This window comes from Mustela nigripes, chromosome 6 (genome assembly GCF_022355385.1).
Source record: "Mustela nigripes isolate SB6536 chromosome 6, MUSNIG.SB6536, whole genome shotgun sequence".
NCBI lineage: Eukaryota > Metazoa > Chordata > Mammalia > Carnivora > Mustelidae > Mustela > Mustela nigripes.
In genome coordinates this window covers 130,954,218-130,976,905 of record NC_081562.1, presented here as the reverse complement: position 1 = coordinate 130,976,905, position 22,688 = coordinate 130,954,218, and the positions used below count along the sequence as shown (strand labels likewise).

The window sequence follows — 22,688 nt, the reverse complement described above, 5'->3', positions numbered from 1 at the left end:
TTTCCCGGCCGAAAGCCGCTTCCGGCTTGCGTCACTTCCGGCGACGCGTCCCACCCTCCCCGGTTCCCCAATCCGCAACCGCGAACCGCCGTACATCTGGTAGGCGGAGTTCCCGAGGTCCGCTGGCTGCAACTCCACGTGCGCGTGGTTTGCCGGACCTCTGAGTGGGGGAGGGAGGCCGCATGGGTGATCTGGCTGATTTAGCGCCTGGGGTGGGTTCCGGGAGAAAGAAGGAAAGGGTGTGGGTAAAATTGAGGTGGCTTGGGGCGCCTGGGTGGCTCAGTGGGTTAAGCCGCTGCCTTCGCTCGGGTCATGATCTCAGGGTCCTGGGATCGAGTCCTGCATCGGGCTCTCTGCTCAGCGGGGAGCCTGCTTCCTCCTCTCTCTCTCTCTCTCTCTGCCTGCCTCTCTGCCTACTTGTGATCTCTCTCTGTCAAATAAATAAATAAAATTAAAAAAAAAATTGAGGTGGCTTGAGTAAACTGGAGGACTAGTTAGTTCACCTGCCTGTTGACCTCCTATGTTAGAAGGAAGCCAGAGTTTATTTGAACGTAAAGCCACCCTTTGCTTCAGACACCTGGCCCTCGGTGGCTACTCATCTGACTTCAGCTGTGAATGATCGCCGTTATTTAAATTTCTGAAAGCTGGGTTAATGGTGTGTTCATACCCATTAATGATCAGTTAAAACTTAAAAAAAAAAAAAAAAACCCGCATATGCAAAATTAGTTGAATGAGGCTAAGGGTTACCTTTATTATAGTTGAGTTGCACTTTAAGGCTCGGAGATGCTTACCCTAATTTATGTATTACAGATGAAGGTAAAGATTCAAAAGAAGATGCATAATGAAATTCAGACATTTTATGATTGAATACGAAACTAAAAATAATTGTCTCTTTGTCCTAGGTTTTTGTTTTTGCAGCTCACCGTGTTAACTGTAGGAAACGGTTTTTTCTAAATCTCACACAGAGGTGTTTAAAAAGTTCAGTTACTTTGTATGATAAGCTGACGAGGTTCTGTATAAAATATTTTAACTTACAGCCACAAAACAACCCTGTAATGTGGTTATATCCCTTTTATGAAAGAGTGAAAAGGCTCCCACAGCTGAAATAAGTCTGTAGCCTCACAGAAAGAAAATAAAGACCACAGCCACCTGCCTTCTAAGTACCAACTCTTTTCACTATGCCATGCTTCTCCAGTAAGTTGATGGGATGCTTCTGTGGCAAAATCATTAAAAGTGATCATCAGGAAGATGTCAAGGGGCCTCTGGATGGGTAGGCTGGTAAGCCTCCGACTCATGGTTTCCACTAAGGTGCTCATCTCACCGTCCAGGTTGAGGTCTGCATTAGAGTCTCTCAGCCCAGAGTCTCCTTAAGACTCCCTTTCCCTCTCCCCCTGCTTCTCCCCACTGTGTGCATGCTTTCTCCCACTCTACAATAAATAAATCTAAAAAACAAACAAACAAAACCGTAATTACAAAAATACCTAGATCAGGCATTTCCAAAAGAATTTTTTTTTAAGATTTTATTTGACAGACAGAGATCACAAGTAGGCAGAGAGACAGGCAGAGAGAGAGGAAAAGAAGCAGGCTTGCAGCTGAGCAAAGAGCCCATTGCAGGGCTCAATCCCAGGACTCTGGGATCATGACCTGAACGGAAGGCAGAGGCTTTAACCCACTGAGCCACCCAGGTGCCCCTCCAAAGGAATTTTTGCAGCCTCAGCATTTTGCCCATGGCACCAATAATGGTTGGAATCTGTATTTAGGAGAAAAGGGAGAAGGAACAAGTTGGACTACATTGTAAATTCCATGAGGGTAGACTTCATCTCATCACTGCATACCCATTGCCTTAACATGTAATAGGCACTTAACTATTAAATGACTAGGTGAACAGATATATGGGTATCTATGTGAACTAGAGAAAGTTCTGATAAAGCATGTATATGCTGGAAATGAGTTCACTAATTAAGCACACATGAAGAGTGCTGAGCACAATTAGCCTATTCTTGTCTAGACGCTATTGCAGTGACAGTTAATGTCGATGAAGAGACCTCTTGGTGTTCCAGGGTTGGGTTCAAGAAAAGTGTATTACAAATCTGAAGTTGGCGTAGTGCAAACTGTCCAAACAAAGGAAGATTTCTATAGGAATACACCCATATAAGGGTCATTTAGGTTGTATATTCTCAGTGGAGCCATATGGCCCCCAATGTGGTGGAGCAAAAAAATCTTAGATATAATCTTAAATCTCAGTTTATGGTGCTCCAAAGTTAACCTTATAAAAAAAATCCAAAATATTTAATTTCATGAAGAAGGTAGGAGAGGATTAGGAAAAAAAAGGTCTAGGAAAGATGGAAACCTTCGATCTCAGCTCATCTGGAGACTAAAGTCAAAGTGGAGATAATCTTAAATGCATAGGAGAGTTGGTTTTAAAGAGTAAATTCAATTCCTAGTTGGCAGAACATGCTGTCCCTAGTTCCCTTGGTTCAAGCCATGCAGGCAATTTATCTTAGCTAACAGTAACAAATTGAATTCAATACCGGCTGTAGGCAATTCTAAGTATTTTCAGAGGTTAATTGATAATTCCTTCTAAGAAATATAGTTTGTTGTTTTTAATTCCCTAGTTCAATGTTTCATTTTTCCTTGAAATTTTAATTTGTTTTGCTCTAAATACATTACACTTTTATCTTTTTTCTTAAAATTTGTTGAATTGGCATTCCATTTTAATTAAAGGAAGTTATTTCCAGTTAACACTTAAGAAAATGAGTCATAATCCTAACACTAGTATTATATTCCTTTTTTATGACTTTTTTTATTTCACAAATTCAAAATATATATTCAAGTAGTAACATTTCAGAGAACTGTGTTTCCTTCTTTGGATCTTTTGAAATTAGTTTTAAATAAATTAAAGGGATATTTTCAGGTAAAAAAAAAGAAGTGTTTTAAGTGCTATATTTAAAAAGTATATTACTCAAAATTCTCTAACATGATTAAATTCTTTTTTTTTTTTTAAAGATTTTATTTATTCTTCAGAGAGAGAGGGAGAGAGAGCGACCACAGGCAGACAGAATAGCAGGCAGAGGCTGAGGGAGAAGCAGGCTCCCTGCTGAGCAAGGAGCCCGATGTGGGACTCCATCCCAGGACACTGGGATCATGACCTGAGCCGAAGGCAGCTGCTTAACCAACTGAGCCACCCAGGCGTCCCAACATGATTAAATTCTTAACAAGTGTTCCTACTATATATAATACAAATGTTCAATATGAACTAAAGTGTATCTTTTCAAAAAATAATTATGGTATATTAGTGTGATTTCTGTTCAGATGATTCACAGCTATATTTTATTATTTTTTTAGTTGTGACTAGTTTTCTTTCCTTCCAGTCAGTAAAAATTTCAAATTCCTAAATGTACAAATAATATTTTCTAATGTGAAAAAATATTTTTAAAATATTACAACAGTCCTGTTGTCAGGTAAATTGTAGAAGAGACAATAAAAATTAGAACAGTTCTTCAACATAAAAGTTTCAAATATTTTGGGGCACCCGGCTGGCTCAGTTGGCAGAGCATACAATTCTTGATCTCGGGATTGTTAGAGCCCCACATTGGGTGTAGAGATTTACTTTAAAAAAAAAAATGTTTCAGACACTTTTGAAAGAGTAGAATCAATAGAAATATTAAATGTCCTGCTCAAATATATTCATTCCACTTAATTAAAAGTGAAACGATGGGGCACTTCGGTGGCTCAGTCGTAAGACATCTGCCTTCGACTCAAGCCCATTGGGCTCTAAGCTCCTCAGGAAGCCTGCTTTTCCCTCTCCCCCTCCCCCTGCTTGTGTTTCCTCTCTTGCTGTGTCTCTTGCTGTCAAATAAGAAAATAAAATCTTTAAAAAACTAAAAGTGAAAAAATAATTCAGATTTACTTTCTAAAGTATCATTAGACCATCATAAAAACATTTAAGAAATATGTAAATTTTTGGCTTCAAAGCTCTGCGAAAAAAAACTGCTTTATTTCAGAAACTGTTTATTGGAAATCTGAAACCCAGAAAAAAATAGAATGTGGTTTATATATATGTCTAACAATTGAAGAAGCTAAGTTACAGAATGTAAAGGGTTTTTTTTATATATAAATAATGAAACTAGGACTAGAAATGTCCCTTCCAGCCTCTGGTTACCCAAGCACAAAATCATCTATATTTGAGCCAATTCATGGTTCTGAAAGATAAACTAATTTTATGTAGTCTCAGCACATACCTTTTCCTCCTTGTGGGAGGTTATAACTTGTCTTTAATAGTCAGAAAATTGGAGCACATTATCCCATATATGTCCTAAAGGTCTTTGAATCATCACCCTGGGAGGACTTCATAAGTCATACACTTCTCTTTGTAAAGGTAATAAAAAAGAGTCTAGCATATCAAAAGGCCGCTCTTGCCTGGGTTAAAATCTACCACTTGACCAAAGTCCATAGCTTTTCAATTAAGTTCTCTCCTGAACTGTGAATTAGGCTTCATCCCAGGCTGTGAAGCTTTTAAAATTTGTTGGTGCTTCAAACTTAACCTTATCAAAAAAACATGGAACCTAACCTGGAAAAGAATTGTGTAATAGCGTTGTCCCATGACAGATGGTGGCCACACCTGCGGTGAGCACGGCAGGATAGGGATGTTGACTCACTACGTTGTCCACCTGAAACCAATGTAACATTGTGTCAACTATCCTCAAATAAAATTAAAAGTTAAATTATAAAGCGGAATGGACACAGGTAGGGGATTAGCTGTTTGATTTAAAAGGTTAGCTGAGTAATAAATCAATTACAGCCGCAGCCAGTTCCTTCTAAGGAATATTAGATACATATTTTCTTAATTGCCTAGTTCGACCTTTTCCCCTGAAATTTCAGTTTCTTTGCTTTAGGTAGAGCATGTTTTCCCCTCTATTTTGTTGAACTCAAGAGATTACTGGGATCCCATTTCAGTTAAAGGAAGTTATTTTATTTCGTGTTATTTGGGCTCCATGAAAATTCGAACGCATGGCCAAACTTGGAGGCTTTCAGTTAATCACATAACTGAACTCCGTGGCTACCGGCATATCATGGCTCGTCCCCCATTAATTCTATTTCGAATCACCGCGGAACCCCAAGCCTGCCTGCCTGCCTGCCCAGGGGTGACAGTTGAAGGAGAAACACCCCTTACTTTCCTGCGGGAACAGGGCAGCGAACGGCGGCTATTCGGTGGGAGGAACTGCAGTTGCCCCTAGGTTTTGAGGGGACAGAGACGCAAGAACCGGAACGTAGCAAACGTTTGCAAACAGTGACCGGTACAAACGCTCACGGAGGGAAACTCCCCGACTCCCACGCCCCGAAACCGCCCACGCAGCGGAGCAGTCTGGAACCCGCCCACCGGAAGTGAAGCCGGAGGAAACGCCACGTCGAAAGCGTGGGTTAACGTAAGCGTGCCGACGTCAGGTCCCGTCCTTCCGGCGATGGGTGGTCGGGACTCGGGAGGGGAGGCGGAGCGGAGGCGGGGCTTGGGGGTGGTTGAAGCTCTGGTGGGTTGGTGGGTTCAGACCGAAGGGACTACGGGTCGGCGTTTGGCTCAGTGGGCTCGAAACAAAGGACTATCCGGTAGGGACTCGGCGCGGTGCCTTCTGACCGGTAGCTGAGCGGCCCATCGAGGTTTCTCGGCCAACCAGTACCCTCACCGCGCGGTCTCAGTAGGCATCTCCTCGGTTCCCTACAGCCAGCGCCGTGGTGGGGGGCCCCGCACAGCGGCACCTGCTGCTGAGGGACCCCGCGGCCCGCCCAGGTGCTCATGATGGGGCTGATCTTCGCTAAACTGTGGAGCCTCTTCTGTAACCAAGGTGAGAAGGATGGAGCTGCGCAACGGCCCGGCTCCGAGGAGGAGAGTCCGGTCGCCTTAGGGGACAGCCAGAGGCAGGGCTGTCGGTGGACGCAAATGTTCTGAGACGCAGAGAAGTGATTTTCTCGAGGGGACGGGTAGAAACTCGGTCATTTCGGCTGGGAGGAGGTGCAGGAGAGACTGGATGTGTGGGAGAAATGAGGAGTGAAAAGAGGAGGCATTCGGGAACCCAGAGTCCGAACTGAGAATTTTTGGATTTTAGCGAAGCAGAGCGGAAAGCACCTAGTGATACCTGGAAGCATTGCGAGGGTCTTTTCGATCTCTAATTAAGTATCCTGTGGCTTTCCCCCAAGATAAGTCCGCCCAGAAACCTATCAACTTTTTTATTATTATTATTATTATTATTATTTTTAGCTTTTTTTTCCCCTACACTGTTCTTGAAGCCATTGCGCCTTCACGTTCCGATTTCGCCTGCTTCCTCGGACTCGGGAATGAGTTGTTCTGTGAGATGCACGGGTTTCCGGAAATCTGCATCCTAACCCCTTTTATTCCTTTCCTAGGTATTATAATGAGAACTAAATGCTTTGGGTTCTGTATAGGAGATTGCGTGTCCGTAATGAGTCTAGAACAGGTTATGAGACATTTTAGAAGTTGGAAGTCCAAAGGGCCAAGAAGTTGTAAAACCTGTTCTGAGTCAGAGAATGAGATGTCATGTCTTCTGAAGAGAGAAAATACACAGACAAAAAAGGGTCTGGCAATAAAGTTTTAGAACTTCTTTGAACAGAATGCTTTCTTAGTAATTAGATCTACTTTTTAAATATAGTTTCGTTTTTCGTTTAACACACTACATAATAAAAACAAGTGTTTTGTAATGACGGCAATTGTAACTGCCAATGTGTTTTTTGTTTTTGCTTTTGTTTTTTGCGGGATTTGAGAAGTGAAGAAAATGAAAGGCTTTAGTTCATTTGTTCCATAGGTCAGAGCACAAAAACCGTCTTTTCCAAACTTATAAACGCAGGTATATGTATATACATATACAAATATGCATGTATATGCAATTATATGTATATATACAGTTACCACATGTATCACGCTTAACGTGATTTCAGAGTTTAACTTCTTAAATATATCTATATATTTAATACATGCTTTTTCAGTTTATATTTTCTAGTCCTCATTACATGAATTCACTAGTATATGTAAAGGAGTATTTTAACATGTTAAAACGTATGAAGATCAACACAGTTATTATCTGCTTATCTTTTCCCATAGTTTAAGAAACAAAACATTACCAAAGTCTGTTTCTCCTTGTGTTACCCATCCAATTCCTCTTTCTCTCGTTTTATTACTGTTGTTTTATTTTCTTGTACTTCTTTTTTTTTCTATTTATTATTATTATTAATAATACTGAGCCTTCCTTAAATCAGACTAGAAGGGAACAGTGGATGTGGGAAATGAAGAAAACATTCATGGGCTGCTTAAAGCCCCATAATTGTTCAGGCCTTTTAAATCCCCATTACTATTTAGAATTTTTCTTTTCCTTTAACTTTCCTGTTGAAAATTTAGACCCAGTGGTTATGCTCTCCTTTTATCCTCATTCATTCATGCAGCTAACATTTAATCAAAGTCCATCACCAATCTTCAGTTAGGCTTGGAGATACAAAGATGAAAAACAAACAGAAAAGATAACAGTTACTCAAAAAGTACTCAAAGATCAGCAAATGAGACCTGTGGGGAGATAAGCAGTGTGGTAACTTTCTTAACAGGTATGTACAAAAGTGTGTTGATGATTACCAAGAAGTGATTAGTTTTTCTCACGTGGTTCTTGGAAGACTTTATGGAAAAAGGTATACTTACACTTGTACTCTGCTGTAAGTGGGAGTTTTCTGGGCATGCTAAGCAGACTGAGTAAAAGGGGCATATTATTCTAGGTTGAAGGACTCCTAATATGCAAATGGGAGAGGAATCAAATACTTGGGTACATTGGAGGAAGCTGAGGATAGTTTAGCTTGGCTGAATCTTAGTTGGCCTGTGGGGGAGTTAGAGGTGTTGAGGTTGGAGAGGTAGCTAGCGCCTGGAACCAGATCACAGAGGGCCTTGTGTGTCAGCCGACTAAGACATTAAACTGTACAGGGCCGTTGAAGAGATTGCTTATTGTATGTTATTTTTTAAGCTGGGGAATAATGCCATCAGACTGTTACTTCAGTCCTGTATTTTTTCCTTTCTATATCAACAAAATTAACTAACATTCTCAGCATTTTCCATTTTCACACTATAATGAAACTAATCCAGAGATACTGATATCACTCAGTCTTGTTTGCATATTAGAATAATAAGCCATGGCCCTATCTCAGACCAATTAGAAATGAATGGGGCAGGGTGGCCTGGGCGTCACTGCCTAGATGATTCAGATTTGGAGTCAGAGTTGAGAACTCCATATTGCTTTACTCTTTCTCCTTATCTGTTTTTCACTATTTGCCTCCCATCTTTTTTTTCCTGTAGCATTTTACAGCACAAAGCATCTTCTTATAAATTTGATACCGGGGCGCCTTGGTGGCTCAGTGGGTTAAGCCGCTGCCTTCGGCTCAGGTCATGATCTCAGAGTCCTGGGATCGAGTCCCGCATCGGGCTCTCTGCTCAGCAGGGAGCCTGCTTCCCCCTCTCTCTCTGCCTGCCTCTCCATCTACTTGTGATTTCTCTCTGTCAAATAAATAAATAAAATCTTTAAAAAAAAATAAAAATAAATTTGATACCTTTCTGAGAATAAGTATGCTAAAGTGTGGTTGTCTAAGTAAAACTATGACAAAGTATACAACCTGAGCAATTTTGTATTACTTCATTATAAGCTAGAAGACATTGCTTGGATGCAGTTATCAATGAAGGAAGTAATTTCCAATCTGATTATCTTTTTTTTTTTTTTTAAGATTTTATTTATTTATTTGACACACAGAGAAATCACAAGTAGGCAGAGAGGCAGGTAGAGAGAGAAGGGGAAGCAGACTCTCTGCTCAGCAGAGAGCCCGACACGGGACTTGATCCCAAGACCCTGAGATCATGACCTGAGCCGAAGGCAGAGGCTCAACCTCCTGAGCCAGCCAGACGCCCCCAATCTGATTATCTTTACAAATTTATGAACATATCTGTTACAGGACATACTTCCATATTTTTTAATTGTATGCATATGTGGACATTTTAAACATTATCATTTGTCTTTTATTGGGATATAATTGACATACAACTATTTGTTTCAGGTGTACTAATCATTTGTCTTAGGGTTAGAAGAGAAATTAGTACTTTTATGCCCTTATCATCCCAAAATACAGTGTTTTGCTTAAACAGTCTTTTCGTTAGTGTGACCGTAAAATTTAGTTACTCCTGTGCCACAGTGTGCTAGAATTATGTTCCCCTTTTTCCTACAATTTTTTCCCCCTAGAGTAAATAATTACAACATCTAATTGCCTTAGTTTTGTTTGTGTGTTTGATTAAGTCATTTCATTCTGTCCCAATACTCTACAAAGTTTCCCCACATCACACTTAATCAGATGTCTTATTCCTTCTCCTGACCCCCTCAGTATTTGCTTCTGTTCTGAACTGAGCTTGCTTCCCTCTGCCTGCTCCACAGCTGTGCCAGACTTGTCTGTGCAGTCATGCCAGGAATTTCCTTTGCTTTTCTGTTTTATTAGAACATATGTCTTTCTTGCTTCACTACTTTTTGTTTGGGTTTTGGGTCTTTTTTTTTTTTTAAGATTTTATATATTTATTTGACAGATCACAAGGAGGCAGAGAGGCAGGCAGAGAGGAAGGGAAGCAGGCTCCCCGCTGAGCAGAGAGCTAGGTGCGGGGGCTCAATCCCAAGACCCTGAGATCGTGACCTGAACTGAAGGCAGAGGCTTTAACCCACTGAGTTACCCAGGTGCCCTGTTTTTTTGAAGCACATTCTACCAAAATTTCCTGCAAAGATGTCCAAAGCGGTAATTTTTTTTTTTCAATTCCAAATGCCTGAAAATGTGTTGGTCTCACTTTGCTTTTGATTTATAATTGGGCTGAATATAAAATTCTGAGTTGGAAAACATTTCTTTCAGCAGGCGTTTAAAGGTATTGTCATGGTCCTCTAGCTTCCAGTGTTGTTAAGACCAGTATCATTCTTATTTTGAGTTTTTCTCTTTTTAGTAGATTTTAGAATTTTTCATTTATTCCTGGGGTTTTTAAATATGCAAGGTGTGTGCCTTGTAATGTGTCTTTTTTTGGTTCATTGTGCTAGGCCTTCCGGAGCTTTTCAACAGAAAGTTGGATGTTTTTTGGTTCTAAGAATTTTTTTAATTAAATTTCGCTTAAGGTGTTTTCCTCTACTTTATCTAAAATCTTATCCGTTGTATTGTGTTGCTTGATTATCTAGCATTTTTCCATTTTACTGTCTTTTTCTCAGTACTTTCTGGGGTATTTCCTTTGTCTTTTAATCTTCTTATTGAATATTTTGATTCCACTATCATATTTATGCCACAGTTTGTTTATTAATTTGCATCATGATGAATTGTAATATGTGAATACTCTCAAGTATGTGAATACTCTTTGTAAACATGTTTTCATTTCTCTTAGATGAGTATCTAGAAGTGCAATTTTTAGATCGTAGACTGAATATATGATTAGTTTAATAAGAAACTATTAGATTGTTTTCCAAATTGTTACACCATTCTCATACTCTCACCAGCAGTGTTGGAGACACCACTTTTTTTTTTTTTTAGATTTTTTTTTTTCAACCTTTACCTTATAGAGAGCGTAGATGCACACACACAAATGGAGAGGGGTGTGGAGTATGGACAGAGGGAGAGAAGCAGACCCCCCTCTGAGTGTGGAACCCAGCACTGAGCTCAGTCCCATGACCAATAAGATCATGACCTGAGCCAAACCAAGAGCCAGCGGCTTAACCGACTTAACCCAGGCACGCCTTAGACTTATGCTTTAACATCCTTACCTACAGATGTCGCCAGTCTTTTTAATTTTAGTTTATTCAGTTAGATGAGTAGCAGTATCTCATTTTGGTTTTAATTTGCATTTTTCTGATGACTTTTGGATGATAAGCACTTTTTCACATGCTGGCTGGCCATTTGTATTTCTTTTGCAGAATGTTCAAATTCTTTTCCTGTTAAATTCTTTTATCTATAAAATTATACATATAATTATTTATATCTTTTGGACTTGAGTCTTTTGTCAGATACGTGTTTTGTGAATATTTTCCTCCAGTCTGTGCTTCCTTATTCATTTTTTTTTTAAAAGATTTTATTTGACAGAGATCACAAGCAGGCAGAGAGAGAGGAGGAAACAGGCTCCCTGCTGAGCACAGAGCCCGATTCGGGGCTCGATCTCAAGACCCTGGGATCATGACCTGAGCTGAAGGCAGAGGCTTTAACCCACTGAGCCACCCAGGTGCCCCCTTATTCATTTTCTGAATGCAGTTTTTGCTGAGTGGAAATTTTAAATTTTGGTGAAGTTCTGGTTTTTCAACTTTTTTTAACAGTTACTGCTTTTTGTGTCCTATTCCTTTCACCTACAAACTTTGGCTTTTATGCTTAGGTCTGTGAGCCATCTCAGATTATTTTGCACTTATGATGTGAGTCAGGGGTTGGGATTCATTATTTATTTGTTTATTTTTACATGGACATCTACTTGTTCTAATAATTTACTGAAGACTTTCCTTTCCCAAGGGATCGCCCTAGAGCCTTTGTTGAAATACCGAGTCTCATCTCTGGACCTTTCTCTTGCATTGTTCTGTATGTCCATCCCAATACCATACTACACTATCTTGATTATTGTACTACTTCCTGATAAATTTTGAAGTCTAATAGTGTCTGTTAGACTATTGGACTAACAGTCAAACATGTCTGGTGATCATTTCAAAGATTTTTGTTTTGTCTGTTTTCTGCTTTTTATTTTACTAATGCCCTGCTGTTTATGTCTTTCCATCTAGTTACTTTGGGCTTACTTGACATCCCCCTCTCCCGTCTTCTCAAGGCTGGGCTGTTCTCAAGGGTGGGGTGCGTGTCATTGTTTTTGTCTCTTATTCCTTTCACATGGAACATTTTAAATCTGAAAGTGTCCCTCCTAAGAATTGTGTTAGCTTCATTCTACAAATTTTAATTTGTTGTATGTCATTCATTCAGTTTGAAATATTTTAATTTTTTTGTGATTTTTTTTTTTTTTTGACCTATGGGTTACTTTTAAGTGTTTAGTTTTCTATTTTTCTAGATAGCTTACTATTCATTCCTAATTTAATTCTATTGTGGTCAGAAATATACTTTAAGATTTTCATCTTTTGGTCAGATTTTTTTTAAGGTTCTTTATTTATTTGACACAGAGACACAGCGATAGAGGGAACACAAACAGGGGGAGTGGGAGAGGGAGAAGCAGGCTTCCCGCTGAGCAGGGAGCCTGATGCAGGGCTCAATCCCAGGACCCTGGGATCATGACCTGAGCCGAAGGCAGACTGAGCCACCCAGGCGTGCTGGTCAGATTAATTGAGGCTTTTTTATAGTCTATCCAAATGGTCCGTTTGGTGCATGTTCCTTTTGTGCTTGACAAAAATGTGTTATCTGCAATTATGTGTAGTACCCTAACCTCTGTAGGTTAAGGTTATGCCACTCTGTTAGTGGTGTTCAGATACTCTGTATCTTAATGTATATCCCTGCTAGAGAGCATACAGTGTGATCTTGTGTTTGTTTGTTTGTTTGATTTTATTTATTTATTTGACAGAGAGAGATCACAAGTAGGCAGAGAGGCAGGCAGGGAGAGAGGGGGGAAGCAGACTCCCTGCTGAGCAGAGAGCCCGATGCGGGGCTCGATCCCAGGACCCTGAGATCATGACCTGGCCCGAGGCAGAGGCTTATCCCACTGAGCCACCCAGGCACCCCTGATCTTGTGTTTCTTAATCTAGTATGAAATTCTCCTTTAACTGTAATGTTTAGTCAAATGTATTGATGCAGTTCAATTTATGATACAGTCAGATATCAAGGTATGCTATTTTATTATTTCCTTTTTGCCCCATCTGCATTTGTTTTGTTTAATTGTTTTCTGTTCCTCCTTTCCCACTTTGCTTTGGGTTGTTTTTTTTTGTTTGTTTTCTTAAAATTCCATTTTATTTACTGGCTACTTTAATGATCCTTTTTCCATTATTTTTATGGTCCTTAGAGATTGCAACATACGCTGTTACCTTTCCTCGGTCTACTTAAGAGTAATGTAACATTTGGAAATTGGAAGAACCTTGAAACTGTGTAGTATACCCTCCCCTCCCTTAGTCTGTTACAACCATGCAGGTTATATGCCATAAGAATTGTATCTACAGGGACACCTGGGTGACTCCCGTGGTTAAGTGTCTGCCTTCAGCTTAGGTCCTGGGGTTGAGCCCCGAATTGGCCTCCTTGCCCATCGGGGAGCCTGCTTCTCCTCTGCCTGCAGCTCCCCCTGCTTGTGCGTGCACACGTTCTCTCTCTCTCTCTCTCTCTGACAAATAAGTATTTAAAAAATTGTATCTATATTAGTTATAAACTGTACAATATAGTTATATTTTTGCTACAAAGATTCACATGTTCCTGAATAAATATAAAGGGTAGAATTTTCTCTTATATTTACTTACATTACTATTTTTGATGTTTTGAGTTTCCATCTAGTATAATTTCCCATGAAGCCAAAGAATTTCAGCATTTTTGTAATGTAGCCCTGTTGGTGATGAATTTTCTTAGTTTTCTTTTATCTGAAAGTGTCTTTATTTTGCCTTCATTCTTGAAGTATATTTTTCCTGAATATAGAATCTTTCCCTCTTTAGTGCTTTAAAGTTGTCATTCCATTGACTTCAGACGTCCCATTTTTTTTCCTTGTGAAAAGTCAACCAACGTTCGTATTTTACTTCCCCTTATATAGCCTGACATTTTTCTCTTACTGCCTTCAAGATTTTCCCTTTATCTTTAGTTTTCAGTTGACCGTGATCTAACCTAGCTTTGCTTTTTTTTTTTTTTTTAATTTATCCTGTTCAGAGTTTGATGAGTTTCTTATATTTGCAAGTTTTGTATATTTTTGCAGTCACCCAGTTCAGTTGTATTTCTCAAATACAATTTTTCCTCGAATTGTCCAGTATAGCCCGTTCTATAGAGTCAATTTAGTGAGGACTGCCATTAAAAGAAGGAATGAGGGGTACCTCGGTGGCTCAGTGGGTTAAAGCCTCTGCCTTCAGCTCATGTCATGATCCCAAGGTCCTGGGATCCAACCCGGGTTCTCTGCTCAGCAGGGAGACTGCTTCCCTTCCCCTCTCTCTGCCTGCCTCTCTGTCTACTTGTGATCCCTTCTTTCAAATAAATAAATAAACTCCTTTAAAAAAAAAAAAAAAGAAGGAATGAACATTCTAAATTTGAAACTATTACAGTGTATCTCAGTTAGTAAAGGTATCATTGTGTGAAACTTCAGTTTCAGTTGTGTGTGTCCTGGGTCATAATGCAAAATGTATTTATATTGTGTATATATATATATAACCTTGGTTATGGTACAAGTTTGAAAACCATGCATTGCCTCTGCCCCTTAACATTTGTTTCCCATTGTAACCTTCCCCTGGGCAACATTTGAATTCTCTAGAGAACTGTGTTGAGTTAAATCAGTTTCAGTATTTCCTGTTGAAGCCTTTTATCATTCTTTTGTTCAATGAGTGTGGTGGGTGCAGGGGTGGTCTTTGGTCTTCACTTCACTCTGGACTGGGATCTTAGAGTAGTCTACCTACTTAGACTCTTTAATCTTCTTCTTCTTTTTTTAAATCTGTATTTTTTCCCTTATCTACCAGAAAAGTGTTTTTGTTCTACCCAATAAGCTGTTCTTATTTGTTATTGTTAGATACTAAGACTTCATTTTGTCATAAAGATGGGGAGGCATCACCCTGGGAGACCATTAGCCAAACTTCCAGCAAGTTATTTAACTTAAGACTCCATTTCCTCCTCAGCAAAATGAAGAATACCACCCCTTTCTCATGGCCTGATTGTGAGCACTAACTTTCACAGTGCACTTAAATTACTCAGATTGAAATTCTGTAATGTTCTTTTTTACCCTTGGCATTTCTCTCCTTCCCTGAGAGCTGGATTCTAAATCTAAATCTCAGTTTTCCTTGAGAATATTGCCATCTGATACTTCCATATCTGTTGCTTTGTACTAATAGTGCTGTACTGTAAGTGCTTATTTCCATAGCCACCTGTAAGATTTTTGAGGGTAGAGAGAGCTTGCCTTGTTTGTCTTAATCACAAATGTTAAAGGCAGGCATAAAATGAACTCAATAAATATTGAATTGTTGAATCCTCAGGTTTACATAGCTGCTCTTAGCAAAATTTAGGTTATCTAGGAATAGGGGACCTGGGGTGGGAGTAGGAGGAGACTGAAGAATTTTGAAGGGGAGTTAATACATTAAAGCAAAAAAGGCAGGAAAATAAATGCAGGTTCTTAGCAGTGTTTAGTAGAACAAATTACTTAATAGGATCTTAATTTCCTAATCTTTTACATAAGCAAGAAAACAACCAGGTCAGTAGTTAGGACCTGAATTTTCTAATCTATAACATAACATGACAGATTTTGACAGATTGTGACATCATATCTTCCAGCTTTTTAATACCTACCCCTTGGAAGAATTCAAACTCATTTTCTATATACACAAAATCCCAAATTTGACAAAGGGCATTTTTGTTAAGTTATGAAGTTGTTTACATACTCTTGTGTTCATATAAGGCTCTCCTCTTATATCTAGAAGGTAACAATCCCTATTTGATGCTGTCTTTGGGCTTTCTTATATTTTAAAATTAAAAGTTGATCATTTTATCACATCTTAACAATATCCAGTTTTAACATGATAACACAGTTTTCCACTTTATTGGCACTATATGTAGTGCTTTTCTAGTATTTTTCTTCTCTTGTGTTTATCAATTTGAATTATTTGGTATTCTGTATAAAAACTACATTTTTTTTAAATTTGGGAATGGGAAAAGGGTTTTCTTTGATTTTTCTTCCACTTTTTTAAAGTTCCTTTTACTATCTTTTTTCTTTTATTTATTTATTTATTTATTTATTACAGATTTTATTTATTTATTTGACAGGCAGCGATCACAATTAGGCAGAGAGGCAGGCAGAGTGAGAGAGAGAGAGAGAGGAAGAGGAAGCAGGCTTCCCGCTTAGCAGAGCCGGATGCGGGCTCAATCCCAGGACCCTGGGACCACGACCTGAGCTGAAGGCAGAGGCTTTAACCCACTGAGCCACCCAGGCGCCCCATCATTTTAGCCATCTTTTACCTGTGCTTGTTCTCATGCAAGTGCTCTTACTAATTTTCTTTTGAAGCCTCATTCTGTATAGGCTTTATGTCTTTATGCCCTTCTTACAAAATAGTATGATCCAACTTTTTTTTTTTTTAATTTTAAAGATTTTATTTATTTGTCAGAGTGAGAGAGAGCACAAGTAGGGGGAGCAGCAGGCCAAGGGGGAGGGAGAAGCAGGCTCCCCGCCAAACAGGGAGCCTAATGTGGAGCTTTATCCTAGGACCCTGAGATCATGACCTGAGGTGAAGGCAGACGCTTAACCGACTGAGCCACCCAGGCGCCCTAGAACCAACTTTTAAGGACATCGAAGAGAGCAAACACCATAGCCAAGAGTGCAGAGAACCTTTTGTGTAAACAGTTGGTCAAAATTAAACAAAAGCTCTGCAGTTGGGCCTTCATTTAGTATAAATAAACATGCTTTGTGTTGACTCTGGAGATGCAGCGATTAGTAACATTGGAAGTGCTCATCTCCCAGACCTGTGTTGTGTGAAGAGGTGGGGCTTGGTTCCTGGAAGAGATTTCTGGTGAAGTGTGATGGCAAGGTGACTGTCTCGTGGTGTGCAGGCACATTTTACAAACATTCAGATTCAGAGTGCCTGTCTGGCTCAGTTGGTGGAGTGTTTGACTCTTACTTGATCTCAGGGTTATGAGTTCAAGCCCCAGGTTGGGTGTAGAGATTACTGAAAAATAAAATACTTAAACGAACAAACAAACCCATTTGGATTCAGTGTAACTCTGCTACTTATGGTAGTGTCTTAACCCAAACTTTACTTGGCTATCCGCGAAAGTTTTGAGTTGTGTACATTCTATCCCCAACATAAACATTTCTGGCCCCAAATATGGGCAGCTTCTACTCTGTCCCCAAACTGATTTTAATAATGCGACTGAAAAAGACAATAAAGAAGGTAAACTTCAATAAGTACATCTGCAAAATTCATTCCAACCAAAGAATTTTGTATCCCTGTTCATAGTTTTCCCTATTTAAGGTTCCATAAGAATGGACTGTGTCTCAGCCTATCAACTAAACATTTCATTTTCATGGAGAGTAATTGGAGGAGTTAGAAGAATCTACAGCTTATGTGTGCGTGTTGAGGACCAGTTGAAGTTGTAAAAGTATACAGTTGTATAGTTTTCCCCTCACACCTTGAGACATTTCAGTGGGTCTGTAAGTAAAAGTGATGTTAAATGGCTAGTACTCATCTGACTGGTAGCAATTCAAAAATCTGACCGTAAGCATCATTCTTTCTTACCTTAACCAAGACTGAATTGAACTATGATCATATATTTTTAATGTTTTTTTTTAACCTATTAGGTAAACAAATAATAAAAATTATTGCTTGGAGATATAAATAGTACAAATTTATAAGCGTCTCCTTATATTTGCTTTCGTTAACTATGACAGGTGAAGGAAACTTTTATCCTGACTGTAGGAAATCACTAATATAGTTCAGTTGATATTTTTCCTTTTCAGTACATAATATTTGTATGTGACCTGTTGATTCTGCCCAATCAAAAAGACAGCGATACAGAACAAGCACCTTAAGTCATGTTTTTAACATCAAACAATATCTTACACCACCACATGATTTGTACTTTATTAATCTAGACACCACTGGTGGTCATTTCAAGCAACACATTAATTTCCTTTTCTGCTTACAACAGGCATGTGTCATTGTCCCTTGTTTTTCTCATTGTCCCTTGAATAGGTAAAAAACTCTATTAACTAGCATTTGGAAACTAAAGTTTTTCGGTCATTGGCGTACTCCAGTTGCAGCTAAGGACAATGGAGGCATTTGAAGGAAGACGGAGGAATTACAGTTATGCCACAGAATACAAACAGCTCTTATTTTGTGCTTGGCGTTTTAGTAAATGCCCTTTGAACTTGATTTCCCTCGTACAGTGCAGATAATGTTTAAGAGATTTTTTTTTCTCTTTTTAATTCAAGGAAAAGATTTAAAATAAATCCTGTTGCTTGATGCTTTTCAAAAGCATTTAGCTTTTTCCTGTTGGTGTTTTGTTATAGAGACTCAGGTTGATGATAATATCAGAAGATGGACCTCGGTTTAACTGAAGGATTGATGTTAATACCTTCATTGCAAGAGTTGAAATTGTGTGTTTTGTTTTCAAGATTTTATTTATTTGAGAGAGAGAGAAAGAGAGAGAAAGCTTGAGAGGGGAGAGATCAGAGGAAGAAGCAGACTCCCCGTCGAGAGGGAGCCTGATATGGGGCTTGATCCTGAGACTCCAGGATCATGACCTGAGCGGAAAGCAGTTGCTTAACCAACTGAGCCACTCAGATGCCCGTGTGTTTTGTCTTAATTCCTAGAATTCCCTGTCACTGAGGGGAGAAAAAGAATCTGAAAAAGACCTTAAGTTAATCATGCAGTTGAAACTGTAACAAAACTCATACTCTATCCCCCTTCAAAGCTTGTCACCTTTGACTTAGTTCACATTGGGCACCAGTCTTTCAAAATGATGAACTGTGTATGAGTTTTGCCATCATATGCCTTAAATATTGTGATCATCATCATAATAGAAAATGTGAAGCAGGGAGCAGGACTCTCTAAAAATGGCCCTAGGTGTTGGTTCACTTCAGTTGCCTCAGCAGTGGACCAGCCACCTGATAATGCTTCTCCCGGCAGAGGTGTCTGCTCCTCAGTGTAGCCTCCTTCCACACTAGTGGCTTCCTTCCTACTCCTGCAGGGACCCCATGGGTTCCAGATGCCAGGCAGGTGGTTTCCAGCTGTCACAAAAATTCAGAATGCTTGTTCTTCCATGAACAAGAGGGTTCTCATTCTTGTACCAGAAGGGAGAAAGATAGGGCGACACTTAAAGCTTGGCTGTGTTAGAAAATAGGGGTTATGAAACAAAAGAGTCAAAAAAGGAGAATGATCGTGAGTTACAATAAGCAAACAAGTTTTGTTCTGTTTTGTTTTTTTGTAGAGCAGTTTCTGCCATAGTGGGAAAAAGCCCTTCCAGAGGACCGTGGCATTAGTCCTGCAGTATTATAGGCAGTACTGAGAGTGTTCAGGTCATTGGAAGGCACAAACATGGTTTGTCACCTAAGAACTTGTCCATGAATTATTGCCCCTCTTTTTGATTGATACAGTCAAAGTAACACTTTAGAGTAGGAATACCAGATGATACTTGATAAAACGTATAATCAAAACTTTGACATTCATCACGGGTTAAGAAGAGCAGGGCTGTGATAGGAAATTTGTCAGATCATTGGCTAAAAATAAATTGATTGTGTTGTGGTTCGAGGTTCACTAGTAGTTTTTTAAGCATTCTGCCCTGGGGACGAGAGGTATCTTCTGTAAAGGTTAACAACTAGAAAAGATGATTCTAGAGTGTTTTCTCACAACTGTGTTCAAAGGAGGTTTCAGAATATGTACCATTTAACAGAATAATTAGGTGGGCTTTAAAATCTGTGAAACAAGTGACTGCTCTGTGCATGACACCAGAAGAAGATGGAAGTTTTTGTTGCATGAAGAGCAGAGATGGTACCTGCTCAAAAGAATTGTAACATCCAGGGCCACCTGGGTGGCTCAGTTGGTTAAACACCTGCCTTTGACTCAGGTCATGATCCCAGGGGGGGAATGTGCTTCTCCCTCTGCTTCTTCCCCTCCCTACCATTGTGCTCTCACTTGCACATACTCTCCTCTCTCTCTCTCTCAAAATAAATAGTAAAATCTTAAAAAAAAAAAAAAAAAAAGTTTGGGGCGCCTGGGTGGCTCAGTGGGTTAAGCCTCTGCCTTCAGCTCTGGTCATGATCCCAGAGTCTTGGGATCAAGCCCCGCATCAGGCTCTCTGCTCAGCGGGGAGCCTGCTTCCTCCTCTCTCTCTGTGATCTCTGTCTGTCAAATAAATAATTTTTTTTTTAACCTTTAAAAAAAAAAACAAGTTGTGGGACGCCTAGGTGGCTCAGTCGGTTAAGTGTCTGCCTTTGGCTCAGGCTATGATCTCAGGGTTCTGGGATTGAGCCCCAGGGGGCAGGCTCCCTGTGGAGAGCCTGCTTCTCCCTCTTCCTCTGCCTACTGCTCCTCCTGCTTGTGCTCTCTCTGTCAAATAAATAAAATCTTCAAAAAAAATTTTGTAAAATCCAGATTAAACAATCATTGTGGACTAAGTAAATGCTTATTTATCTGTTGATTAACAGAAGGAATAAGAAACTGAGAGTATATTGTGTGCCTTGTTAGTGACAGGGAAACCTTTTCAATTTTATGTTTTAAATTGGATTTCTTCATGAAAGGAAGAAAGAAATCTTGGTTATATATAGGTGGGAGAATTTCCAGGTGTAAAAACAACTTGATAAAAAGCTAATTTGAGGGGTGCCTGGGTGGCTCAGTGGGTTAAGCCGCTTCCTTCGGCTCGGGTCATGATTCCAGGGTCCTGGATCGAGCCCCACATCGGGCTCTCTGCTCCGCGGAGAGTGTGCTTCCTCCTCTCTCTCTCTCGCCTGCCTCTCTGCCTACTTGCGATCTGTCAAATAAATAAATAAAATCTTTAAAAAAAAAAAAAGCTAATTTGATTAGCAGGGTTGACAAGCAGATGCGTAAAACAATTTTTTAAAGATTTTATTTAGTTGAGGGGGAGGAGGGCACAGAGGAGCAGAGGGAAAGGAACAAGCAGATTCCCCAGTGAGTGCAGAGCCCAATGCAGAGCGGGATCTCAGGACCCTGAGATGGGGACCTGAGCCAAAATCAAGAGTCTGGTGATTAACCCACTAAGCCACCCAGCTGCCCCAAAACAATTTTTTTTTTTGAACTTATAATTTAAGTCATAATGCCTTGTCAGGACCAGAATTTGTGTTTTTCCTCCCTAACAGTATTGTGAGCAGGTTCTCTTGTACTTCCCTCCTACCCATAGCTCAGTCTCTTACAAGACAACCAGGTGGAGGACATCATCCCAGACTGCCTCACTTAACGCAGGTGACCTTGACACCATGAAGTTCTCTTCACTCTGTATTTTAAGAATCCAGTACTAAGTATCTAGTGAATGATTCTCATTAGAAAGCTAACTAATAATCATTTTGAAAGCATGTAATTGTAGTATGCAGTAGTGTTAAATGTTTACAGTTTGTTTTCTTTTTGTAGAACACAAAGTAATTATAGTGGGACTGGATAATGCAGGGAAAACCACCATTCTTTACCAATTGTAAGTATAGTTATTTACTTAAACAGTTTTCATTATTTTAGTTATTAGAACTAGTTTTATGTAATTAATAAGGTGCCATTGTAATAAAACAGAAGAGCTCCAGCATAAGGTTTTGTATTTTACCAAACATAAAATATGTTTAAAAAGTGAATAAAAACTGCTGTGTGTTTTCTAGAGCCTTCACAAACACTTGTCTTATTCTGGCCTTGAAAGAAAGAATGTTAAACTAAAATGAATAAAGTACATATAATAGTGCTGGAGTGAAGTGGTAAAGTGTTTCATTTAATTCTTCCTGCACTGCGGTTCATGTGAATAGAAGGAAGCTTATTGCTCCTCTCCTGATTGATAGCTCTGAATTGTTGCATGTAGCCAGACTTGTCAAATCCAAAGAAATGAAGATCACCCCGGAAAGTACTGCTTTTCTAGCTTGCAGCAAGGAAAGGCTTGAGACTTCCAGAGAAATACATTAATACTTGCGCGGAGTTATAACATCCCATCAGTCTGCTTGTCAGAGTAGCTCCCGTTACCGTGCCAGTGTTCATGGAACAACCTGCATTAAGCAGTGGAAATGGATCTGTGTCCCAAGCATTTTAACAAGTAGTTATTAGAAAACAGTGCACCGTTGTCAGGTTCTTCTCTCTTTCCACCTCACGCTAAGTGTGTCAGCTGACAACTCTCCAGAAATACTTCACTTACGCAATGCCTGATGTAGTTTTAGCAACTTTGCTAAAAAGCTCCTAACTTGTGGCTTGTTGTTTTAGAGACGAATTAAGTACTTCTTTTCCTTTAAAATACTCAGTGGCCATTATGTATTTTAATATGATTTCGCCTTTAACATCAGATACAAACATCTCAGAAACCTGTCAGTTGTTGAAATAATTTTCCACATAACTTCAAAAATACACATAAAACCCAAGAGACAGTGCAATTATAGGCTTCTTCCAGCACAGTACTGACTTATAGGGAAGTATGTATTTGTTGAACGAACTAATTCTCTTAGCCAAGAATTATAATAATATATGTGGGTATGAGCATTGGTGTTCTAAACATATTTATAGTTACTCTAATTAAAATTTTCATTTGTTTATCGCCTTATCTTTTTAAAGCTGTAGTTTAGGTGGACAGGCCTGAGTCTCAATTTTCTCACCCAAACAATCTTCACAATTATACATAGCATAGCCTACTGGTCATGGTTGCTACTTTGCAAATATTGATGTCACAGTCACCAGGAAACTTGCTCCTTCAGGAAGAGGCACTGGGCACTGCTCTGATAACAGGGCATGGTGGTATTGGAATTTTGGCCACAGAAATACAAATTCACACCATGGTGTTCCTTTCTCCCCCAAACAAGGCTTTAATTTATT

At 39.5% G+C, this 22,688-nt stretch overlaps 1 protein-coding gene across 1 annotated transcript in view; it reads left to right on the top strand.

Annotated features, from left to right (window-relative positions):
• Positions 1–5,507: 5,507 nt before the first annotated feature.
• ARL5B (ADP ribosylation factor like GTPase 5B) overlaps positions 5,508–22,688 on the top strand; it is a 30,936-nt gene continuing 13,755 nt past the window's right edge. Inside the window, exons 1-2 of the mRNA XM_059404222.1 lie at positions 5,508–5,840; positions 21,264–21,324. Of these exons, the coding sequence (XP_059260205.1) occupies positions 5,792–5,840; positions 21,264–21,324 (110 nt within the window). The 5' untranslated portion in view covers positions 5,508–5,791. The remainder of the gene's footprint in view (positions 5,841–21,263; positions 21,325–22,688) is intronic.